Source organism: Bombus impatiens, unplaced genomic scaffold (assembly GCF_000188095.3).
Source record: "Bombus impatiens unplaced genomic scaffold, BIMP_2.2 scf_0131, whole genome shotgun sequence".
Lineage (NCBI taxonomy): Eukaryota > Metazoa > Arthropoda > Insecta > Hymenoptera > Apidae > Bombus > Bombus impatiens.
Genome location: NT_176550.1, coordinates 622,345 through 634,068, shown reverse-complemented (window position 1 = coordinate 634,068; position 11,724 = coordinate 622,345). Strand labels below are relative to the sequence as shown.

The following is an 11,724-nucleotide window of genomic DNA, read 5'->3' as shown; positions in this document are numbered from 1 at the left end:
TCATTGTTATCGCGCCGGGGAACGACGTGGTCCGTCGCTTTTTAGCGATAACCAAGAGGGCGAAGCAGAGGCGGAACCTCGCTGGATGCCACATCTATCGTCGAGTCTCGAACGTCGATCGTTCCCGTTAACACACGAGTGAACAAAATAAATAAGACGTTGGATCGAATTTATAGGAGACGAAACTGGGTGAAGTACGCCCGGTCTGACTGCAATGTCCTATTCTACTTGACACGATCTACTTGATGGTATCGTTCGAGCGAGGTCCAGACGAATTATTTTTTAACGCCGCTTCCAATTAAACTAACTAAACGAACTTTTAAATCCGGTATACATACTTTATCGACACATCGATCCATTTCTTTTTTAATACGAAATCGAATTTTCAAATTACATAGAAGCTTAATTGACGTACAGAGAGTTAATTGACGCACAAATGACTGATTGTAATTGTATTCAATCGAGATAAATTCAGACGAGAATAATATCGCAGTAGCGTTGAAAAATTAGAGAAACTAAACGAAATAATAACCTAACAACAACCTTCGTTAATCACCGATTGCTATTGCTAATAACGTACGCTTGATTTTTAATTTCCCTGTTGCTAATTACAATCATCAATACAGAATTCACACATACCTGTTTAGGAGCAGCCTGGGCATCCTCCAGCTCCAAAAACCCGCCGTGTGTCCCAGCCAAATCGTTTCTGCTTTTCGTTATCGATGCGAAACCAAATCGCAGGTGCTCGTCTTCGTCCGTAGAAATCTCCCAGTTTCCCGTGAAATCTGCTCTTCGGGTCTGACAGAACCAAAAATTAAGCACAAAAACACAGCACAATCGTCCTTGAGAAATAGCTGAGACCGCCTCGTGTTACCGGCGATCACCAATCGACCGTCTCATACGATACGTCTCCGAAGGCGTCGCGGCGCTCACTGCGGAGACTTCGCTGCGTACCCGCCCTTATAGCATCGTGTTGCGCTCACACCGTGCCCCCTCCCCTCGCTCGGTCCCCTCCTCCAGCGTTTCTCTCGCTCTTCACCCTTCGTTTCAACCCTCTGCACCGTACCGCGAACCTCGTGCACCCCTCGCGCCATCCTGACCACCCACGCCGCCACCCTGACCACCCATACCGTCACCCTTCCATCCCCGTACTCTGCACCGTCACCATTGCCACCACCCACCTTAGAGGATAACGCAAGCGTTCTGGAATAAGCGTTCAAAAGACCAGCCGAAGCATTCTTCGTGTATGCTTCGGTACCTTGTGCGCGAAAAATCGAACGGCTTGAGAAATGAACGTGTTCGAGATGCAGTTTCGCTGATTTCAACGATCGAACGATTGGTATCAGCATATCTATTTTTGTTCTTTTTCCTTTTTTTCCTGTTTTTTTTTTTTTTGGTTTCGTTCGAGAATTACCGATAGATATTTCAGATGGAACTTGGAATATCATTACGTTGATTGACATCGAGGATTATCCTTTTTATAAACTGAAGGATTGTTAGCGAAAAAAGGTTGGATGGCACAAGGTCTAGACAGATTCTAATTTACTCGAACTCACTGGCACTCGCGTTATCCCGCTGTAAATCACTTGGACTCGCTCCAGTGCTCGTCATACCGCGCGTGAACGTCACGCTAACCTTCTTCGATTCGTTCCAACTCACGAGGACCGGTTTCAATTTGAGCGAACTTCTAGAATCCACTGGAAATCCTGCGGAATCGTTTCAATTCGTGCTAACTTTTCCCACAAGCACACCGACCTGCACGAACCTATTTGGATGTGTACTGAGAAACTCGTGGATACCTCGACTTCTGTTAACTGTTTCGCAATTCTACTACTCGCTCTAAATCATATTAAATTTCTTAAATTCGATCTGCTTCGAATAGATCGCAGCTTCTCTGACGTACGACCCGCGTCTAATCACCGTTAGCATAGCCAACTCGAGTTATTTACATTAACACAGGACCCAATAGCAAATTTCCCTATCAACTGTTTTGCAATTCCGCCACACGCTTTAACTCATGTTAAATTTCTCAAACAAATCGGAGCTTCTCTCACGTAAAATCTAATCTTCCATCGTTCCATCATTCAATTTGAATTAGTCATATTAATCCCGGGAGGGATCCACATAAAATTTTCTAATTTCACTTCGTGCCAAATTCTCTGTCCCCTCGAATCTGTCTCAAATCACGTAGTGTCCATTTCTAATTCACATTAATCCGCTACTACGCTCTTCAAGCCCAGAACTCGCGTCAACCCTCTTTCCAAAGTTCTCTAACTCGCGCAGCGCTCTCGTGTCAATAGATCTAGCGATAGCCGCGCGTGTCCGCTCGAATGCGCGTCAATCCGCTTCAACTCGTTTGGATCCGCCTGCTCGTAAGTCTCTACGCTTGTCACGTACCTGCATGGTATATAACATCGCGTCTCTCTGACGCAGACGTATGTCCAACTGTCGGTGGTGAACGTCCCGCATCATTAATTTATCCATCGCCGAGACTGCTCCGGGGCAAACGGGTCGCGACATCCAAGCTCATCAGACAACCAGGAAAGCCCAGGGGATGATGGCTCGAAAAAACATCCTTTTCCGAGCATCTTTGGCCTGGAGATGATTCCATCGTCTTTTGTTCTTTGCTTCGAACGTATCTGGGAGAAGGTGATTGTTTCATACCTCTGGCAGGTGTTGCAGCTGTCGTTTCTTTCTTATTTTCTCGCGTTTCAAGAGCCGAAGGAAATTGAAGACGAAACAGAGCGTTTCGTTTAAAAACATGACGCGAGTATAGAGAGACACGGAGTAACGCGAGATCTTTCTGAGTTGTTTCTCATTATAAGGGGATTAGTGAAACAGGTAATTTGACAAATTGTAGGCTTTTGCATATATTCTGAAAGTTGTATACGCGTCTTGGATTCGTCTTAAGGAGATCAGATTCGATTCATTTGATATGGTTTGCCTAAAGAGATTTTTTAAATGTTGGATCCCCGAGATGTTATAACTAATTAAACTGCGGAGTTTTATACATATATGGGAAATTTGAAGTTGCAAAAATACATGTAATATAATATATAAAATATCCAAAATAAGGTATTTATTATAATATTTAGTAGATGAAGCAAATTTCTATTCTAATTCCATCTCTTTAGCTATGTTCATAAAAATAAAAGAAAGTGCATAAAAATCCGCAAACTAATTATAACTCACGGATCTACTTGTATTGCAGTTTTAAGTATCAAATGGTATATTTTGTATTAATACTATATCGTTACATTCAGATTTGCTTTCTATCCCAGTGTCGACGACATTTCCATCAAATCTTCTCTGAAGGGATGGAAGTAAATTTAACGAGGCTGGTAACAAAGATCTCGTTTATTCGACAACCAGTCGCGCTCGTACAGCACGCGAGCGGGAGCGCAGGACGAAATCTACAAAATCGTATGTTCGTATACAACTGGCACCAAGTTGCCTCGTTAAATCCTCGGCAGCTGCTCCTTCGTGATACGCAACGGTTGGCCTGAAATATTTACCGAATACGCAACAGCAAACTGCACCCGGGATAAATTTATTACGGCTAATATTCCCTCGATGCGCTCTTACCTCCCTTCCAAGCAATAAAACATCGTCAAATAGAAAAAATATGCTGAATTATTGTCTTAATGCACGCATAATATCACCGTTCGTGCGAGTTTCGCCGTTCGTGAAGTAAAGGATGCTCGAGGATTTATGAGGCACGGGCGCGATCAAATATAAAATCGTTTCAAAAGATAAAATATACATTTTGCACGGCACACGCCATCGATTAAAATGCCAGTCGCGTAGATACGCGGCAAACAGTATTTGGTCTTTTCAATTTTATAATATCGTAATCTTTATGAAAAGGCGATTGATCGAGCATCAACGAAGACGCGATGCACATGAGATGTAGTAATCTATAAAACACTTGTAACAAAGTAAACAACAGTCTTACAGCAACAATTCCACGAACATTACCACCACCACACATGAATGAGAAAAGAAGTAGAATATAATACATCGTACGACGTTTTGTCCTATCTTATAATAATAATTATATAATAACTGCGTCATATCGTGTGTTCATGTAAAATTCTCGAACTTGAATCGGGCTACTTTCTCATGATGCAGAGTTAAACATCGATGTATTAACGTATCAATCCACTAGGAATTGTAATATATTCATACTGTCCCACTCGATCCACCTTAAAAAGATAACTGCAATGCTAGAAAAACATCGAGATATAATTCCTATTGGATACCGGCTTACACTCACAAATGTTAACAACGATATAAACTAGGCGCATGAATTTCTAAACTCCTTGAATCGAAGCATAATACTTAAGGCATTTGCTTGTGATTTAAAATTTCGTTTATGAAGTGTCACCGTTCCTTTTTCGCGATCGAGATAATAAAAAACTTAGACTCCCGTTAACGTCGAGGAATCGTTTGAAAAATAGCTTATACACGGATCGAAGGTAAAGTCTGCGAGATGTGAAAAACAAGAGGAAAAGTACGATTGATGGAACAGTGGCGAGTTTGCCTCATTCACCGACTGAAATTCTTCTTGCCGACCTCTCTGTAATCTTCGCTTCACGTTCGATTCTTTGTTTCCTATACCGTGGAGTAATCCTCGATCAGGTTCTCACCGAAGTGAGTTATCACGTAATCGTGGTAATACATCATTATGCAAAGTGGTTGTCCGATAATGAGACTCGCCCACACTGTGATATTGCCCCATCTGGCGCCGCAATGCTTCTGCACCTTCTTACTTATCAGTGATAATGGTATCTGGAAAATCAATTAAAAAAGTTTCTTCATCGAGGGTGGCAGACTGCAAATTAATATTAATCCTTCGACAGTTGGATCGCTTCCGAGAAGATGATTCTTCCGCGGGAAACTTTCGAGCGACTGAGATAGCTGATATCGTGTCGGAGGATTTCTTTGGTTCTTTGTGTGACTGGATGTTTGACGAAGGAATTGGTTGATTAAAATTTCTTTCAACTCTTTCGGTACAGTACAGCTCGGATCAGGAGAGTGCCTATTGGCTGAACGTGGATGAACGTTTCAAAGTTTTAAGCCTGCGAAGATCGCGATCCTAGAAATTCCCGCTGCGGTGTATCTGAGAAATGCAGTGAGTATAATAATATGCACTTCAGTGACAATGTTTAATGCAGTGGTGTAATGTTTCCTCTTTTATATAAAAAGAATGTGAAAAATGAACTAATAAAGTAACTAAGTTTGTAATAATCATTTAAATACAGTGACCAGAATCCTTCATTGATGCGCGTATATCTGTATAACGATCGTTATAAATAATACTAGTATGTTTGGGATATATTTTGTCATAATCTCAGAAATATAGAAATGTCGATGTCATTCTAAGAAATTTGCAATATCAAAGTCTAGTCGGGAGCGACAGACACGTAGAAATGTCATATGTAACATAAAAGCACTTCGTTGTTAATAAACTTGACAACGTGTCTATAGAAAAATATTTGTAAAAAGGTTTCTTATGTAACTGACAGATTTCTCGTGACTTCTGTAGAGTTAATAATAAATTCTCAAAGCTACTCGGCAGCTATTCTTCATTTTCTTATTCAAATATATGAGGACAAAATTCCCGAAGCTAGCGAGTGCACCAGCGATGGGTGATTATAGTCTCCCACCATGCCGAAAAGATTGAACATCGGCTCCATAGACATAATTTAGATCGTGAGTCGAATATTATACGAGTAAATTTTACCTGTCCCATCATTCCCAGGAACGCCCACGTTTTGAACGTCTTCAACGGCACGCTGACGAGATACTCGTGGAAGAAGGCGCTGATGAAGAACACGATGACGGACGCGGTCGTTTTCCCATAGCCGATCTCGATGATGGGAATGTACAAGTGCCTGGAACCAAAATAATCGCGCAAAAACGTTTCAAGCTTGGCCACGATTAAACGGAGGAAAATTACGCGGCCGTTTAATAGAAAGGATCGGGGCATTCTCTGGCTCGTTTCCCTCGACGATTCTCTGTGCAGCGAAAATACCCGAGAGAGCGTCTCCTCGGCGTGTAGTCGCCCCTATTACAATGTTGTACCGCAAAATAGCGGGCGCAAGCGTTAAAAAAAGGACGAGAGAGGCGAAGGAGAACGAGGATGTAGATAAGGAGCGTGGCGTTTAAGGATCAGCGTGGGCGGAATCGTCTCGAAAAATTAAAGCAATGGCTGTGCAAGTTTGTCGGAATAGCGACACTGTGGTATGTGTCGGTTCACAGAATGGGGGAGGGGAACGACACGAGTCACCGAGAGACAGGAAGAGATCGTTAGCCGGCTTGGTTATCAGTAGCAGTGCATTGGAATGAAGAAAGCTGCAAGACGGCGAGGGAAGAGGAAAAAAATGGCGCAAAGAAAAGAGCCGGCGTACAAGAGCGAGAGAAACGGAAGGAAGGAAGGAAGGAAATTCAAAGGTGGGAAGCTGTCGTCGTGGACGGTTTCGTCGCCGCGATGAAGAGATGTCTTTCCTTAAAGGTCCACTCTCCTTGTTGCTCCACGAAATAGCGGCCCCTTTTCTTCTTTCTGTTTCGTTTTTACCATTCCTCCTTCAATCTCGGTCTTTCTCCTTCTCTCCACTTCCCTTGCTCGTGGTTCTCGTCGTTCATGGAAAAGACGCTTCGAAATATCTTCCAGTTATAGAGGCATTATAAGTGCCGCGGGGAATAAACAGCCTTAAGTGCGCGCACCACGATGCGTATCGGCTTTTCCCATTACAAACCTGAAAAGACGTCGTCTTCGTCGACAGTCGTCCTTCCCCCTTTCCGCCGTCTGCGACCGTCTACGTCCTCTCCCTGTACCCATCCTCCTCCGTGCAGCTTTTCCATTTTCACCTCTCGCGCCCATTCCCCTCCCCGCCCTTCGCTCGCTTTTCTACCACTCGTTGCCGCCGCGGTCGCATGGCTGCGTGCCAGTTGCAGCTCGCAATTGCAGCTGCATATCTCGGCCCAGACAGAGAAGAAAAAAAAGAGGGAAGAAGGAAGAGAAGAACGCGGAGAAGAGTTGGGAGCACAGGTGCAGTTCGAAGAACGTCGAGGGACGGGAATGAAATTCGAGTCTTGGGAACGTCGCCGATTCCGACGTTTCCGAACAGCGAAATAGATCTTTGTTTTTGCCCGGTTTAATTATATAGAATTCAGTTAATTGCAACTTAATAAGATTCTTTCCCGATTAATCTACCTCGGACCGAGGCGTTCACAGGCCTGGAACATTAACTGCGTTGCGTATCTGTCGAAACTCGACCGTTTCACTCGATCTTCATGCACAAGCGTGCACCTCCTCTCCTCTGAGAGTTATACCTTTAGACAGTAAAGAATTATTGTTTTCTCGTGTATCGTTTCTCACGAGATCCCTTCGATCCTCGGATTTCCAACCCTTCCACGTACACGACACCGTTCGTCTCCCGCGGCCCCGCAATAACAACTTTTCCACGGCTACCTTTTTCGAGGATTTAAACTTTCCGCGGAGCTACTTTCGAAGTAAAAGCGGCCGTCGTCACCGCGGTGGCGCGAGTTGTTAGCGGCACGTGCACCGGCAAAACCGGTGGAAAAGTGGAAGGCCCTATATGGAAAGTTTCTCGCAACTTTGCTGATTGTATTGAGCAAGCGATGCATAATCCAATGGAACGATGACGGGTAAGACGTATGGGAATAAAAAGTGCCAACAGGGCGTAAGCTCGCGCTTATCTGACAGTGTACTCTGAACAAGATTTATCCAGAAGTTCTTGGAAAATCGTAAATACTAAGTTTAAACTTGACGATAGGTGACTGGAAAAAAAAGGATATTCAACCTTCGAACAATCGTCAGAGTACCAAAACGTGATTCCATATCGAAAACGTATGAAATCACGTACTACAAAATTCTATATACTGGGATTTGAATATCACGCCTAATTGTTCTCGATTGAAATTAGTTTTTGACGTGTACAGATGTGAATATTTCATTTGTTACACAACGATTCAACTACCCTGTAACAGTCGTGTATGATTCGGGCCAAATGGAAATAGCAATGGTTTAAAATGGAAACTAATTTAAAGTGACATCGATGGTCGGTGTTACGCGCGTAAACGCGGCTACGAATTAATTTTCCGAAATGAACGTTAAAACAGAAGATTTCGACGCGCACAGATCTGCAGGTAGTTCCATTTTGCGGCAGAATAGTTTTCAAACAGCAGCCGCCGTCCGACACCCTTTCCAGTTACACAGACATTAAAAGTACTACTTAGAGTGGCAGCGGTTATATATATAGAAGGGTGTAGAGAAAAGGTGGGAGTGTACGGTAGAAGCTAAAACAATTAGCCGCAGAGCAGTTTCCACAGGGGTTGAAAGAGGCGGCGGTCCGAGGGATGGTGTACAGGTTACGGGGGAAAGTCTCTGATTCGCGGAAATTTCTCTTCCTATTCGGAGACCAGACAGGTCCCGGGTTCTCGCGAAAAATGTAATTAAATCTCCTTAAAGCAGGACACACTCGTTAACGAAGTTTAGCCGCTTAGGCGAAAAGAAGCTCGATCAAAAGTACGACTCACGGCTGGATATTGTTTTCTTTCTTTTATCTCTCCTCGCCGATCTACCTTTATGTATCACGTCTCGCTCCTACCATTTACACCGTCTACTGCGGAACTATTCGCCAGGAAAGCTAAGTTTCATAATTTCAGCGCGCTCAAGCTCGAAATGACAATTTGCAAAGCTATTTGAAGTACTGTAACGCGTTCGATTAAACGCGACATCTTCTTCTGAATCTTAATGCAAGTTTGATCATACTATCGATTTTACTAGAAATAACTCGAAGTAGCTATCTTTTAACTCGAAGCTAAATTATGTCTCTATACTATATCGTTAATCGTAAAAATCTGCAAATTACTATAGCCCGTATTTGCAACGTTACACGAACTTCAAGTTTTACCAAATCTATACTTTTCAGCGAAATAACACGATTAACTGTCACGAAACAATACAAGATTCAACATCTTAAAACCTCAAAATTGTAGGTATGCTAGCAGCCTGCTGCGAGATAGAATCAAAATGGTGTAATCTAGTCTAGGCTATCGCTTAAACGTAAACGGTGGCTCCATTTCGAATCGTAGCAATCTACGATCTAACCTTTTATACCGGTATTTTTCGATCGAACCAAATAGGGTGTGCGCAGGATCGTTTACTCGACCAAACGGTGGCTGGTCGTCGCACGATCGAAATCCAACGTATTGTGGCGCCCGGAACATCGTATCAGCGATACTTACCGCACGGCCCACCGATGTACAGGCATATTCCATGTCCTCCAGAAGGTGTCGATGTTATCCGCGTTCCACCAGTCGCAGTAGAAATTTCGATCAGCAAAATGTAACAGTTCACCCATCAGATTGAGGAGCGAATGGAACATCAAGTAGAAGAAGCACAGCCAGACCAGATGGTTCGGTATCTACAAAAACGCACGAAAACAAATATACGTTCATACGCGTGGTTAAAAAAGAGCATTTGGGATTATAACGAGAGTCGTATGTCAGAAGGGTGAACATTTATTTGGAGAACGGGTGCAAATGGAAGTCACTTTCATCTTCTCTATTACCGGCGGTGAAATGTTTTTCACGCGATGTATCGTTTCGCGCGCGTTGATCTTTATTAGATCGCAAATGTACAACATGCGAGGGCCAGATAGCCGACAGCGACGCCAGCCAATATTTTATTTCCCTTTGTTTCGTATCTTCGTCCGGGGGCGGCTCGTTAATCCAATGCAAATTCGCGTCTCTCGATATTCCATTCCCGTAGCCTTAGGCGACAGTGCAATTTCGTGTAATTCTTAACCAGTGTTAGCGCACACTCGCCGAGTACAGAAACTGGCTGGGAAGAGTAACGACGCGATGGGAGGAAGAAAATATGATAGCCGCCGAGGCGTAACTACTAAAGGAACATCGATAGCTGTTTCGCATTGCAGAATATTTAAAATAACCTGCTAATGACGAGACAAAGAATTAACTGGGGGCGGTACGAAAAAAAGAGAAGGATCGGCCGCGTTATTCACATTGGACTCCAGGGCGAGAGGTAATTCCACGCTTGAGTCAGCGCGTCTTGTTAAGTCTTCTTGTTGCCGAGTCTTTGGCAGCGAATTTCCGAAAAATTGCGACGAAATAATATCACCGGGAGAGTGCAATCGCTGCACAGAATCGCAGAGAAGAACACAGAGGAAGGTAAAAGGCAATCGTGTCTGCAGCGAGATCAGACGGATTCTTCCGGCGTAACCATCTTCCTTTCCGGCTTGCCCCACTCGGTCCAACGAAGAATTTTGAAGTTATTTCGTTTCGAATGTCTTCTCTAATTCCCCCTGAAGCACCCTCGCTGCTTCCGTTGGCCCTTTACGCGCTCCAAAGGACTTAATAATGTTGCCGAGCACAAAGGTCAAGTCTGTTCTGCCGGCAGGCATTCGTGGCACTTTTATGAAAAGAGAGGGAGAGCACATCTTTCTTCGCAGAAGATAGGATCTCCTCTGTCTTTCCTCATTTCATCACTCCTTTTTACCACCATCACCATCACCACACCGCTATTGCGCCTCTCTTCCCTCATGGGTAGTTCACGTACTTCGCAAAAACTTACCTCCTCTTTTAATTTCGTTTACCTCGGGTATGACGTCGGTTAAAAGAGTAGAAAGGGGTAGAGCACGAAATCACCCACAGGAGTGGGCGGGATAAAACCTTGTTGAACCGTTTGAGACACGCCAATGATACCACAAAGGAAAAAGTGGTCGGGAGAACTTTGAGTCTCGGCTTCCTGGCCAGCGGCTATTTCAAGAACGATACGGCTTCTACCGTGGCCCCAAGTTTCCATCAAGGAGGAAAAATCTTGGTGGGTGATATGTGACGCGGCAGAGCGAGAGACCCGCGGGAATTTGAATTTTCTCGGTTCGTTTGGTCGGCTCGTGGCAACTAAGTTTTCCTATTAAGCCCGCTCTTTTCAACGAACTGCTCCCAGTTACGTTACATTGTTATACTTCACTCTTCTTCTTTTTTATTCTCGAGAACTCACGAAAAATTATTTCCTGCTTCGGCGAAGCTGTTTTAATCTATTTAAAGATTTAAACCTTTCTTTCCTTTTGATAAACGTTGTTTTAATACATCAGGGACAAGACGAGGACCATGCAGTTACAGGAGTCTAAATTTCACAACTCGTGCCAACTTATATAGAAGATATAACAAGTGTTTAATAAAAGATCGAATCACTATTACGCGAAGCTTGCTGTGCTCAAATAGATCCAGTCCTTTAACCAAACAGAACGAACGTGCTTACGTTTCGTATCAAATGTTAGTCTACCGAAGATTGTATCGTTATTAAAGCAATATTTTTTCAAGAGATCGTCCTTGTGGCTCAAAGAGCGGAATGGAAGATCGATTCCTGATGGGAAATCGTATCGTGCTCGTCGGAGAAGAAATAATGACAAGGTTAAAAAGGATCGGGCAATTTCTCCGTCATCTCGACGAGACGTCTATAAAGTTTGCTCAATTTTTCTTCCGTTCCTGATTGTTATTCTTATATCCCGTTCTTCATACGATAACAGCTACTCCCGTTATATTACAGAGCCGCGTAGACCTTGCCGCTGCAGTAAATAGTACGTGACATGCTCCCACGAGGGCAATGATGAGCAGACAGAAAACGAAAAGCGAGAAGAAGAACAAAAAAAAAAAAAAAAAAAATGAGAG

General features: G+C 43.6%; 1 protein-coding gene across 1 annotated transcript in view; it reads right to left on the bottom strand.

Moving 5' to 3' along the window:
• Positions 1-3,339: 3,339 nt before the first annotated feature.
• The window catches only part of LOC100744121 (diacylglycerol O-acyltransferase 1), a 91,763-nt gene continuing 83,378 nt past the window's right edge, over positions 3,340-11,724 (bottom strand). Inside the window, exons 10-12 of the mRNA XM_003486716.4 lie at positions 9,277-9,455; positions 5,747-5,897; positions 3,340-4,791 (exon numbers count right to left, since the gene is read on the bottom strand). Of these exons, the coding sequence (XP_003486764.1) occupies positions 4,615-4,791; positions 5,747-5,897; positions 9,277-9,455 (507 nt within the window). The 3' untranslated portion in view covers positions 3,340-4,614. The remainder of the gene's footprint in view (positions 4,792-5,746; positions 5,898-9,276; positions 9,456-11,724) is intronic.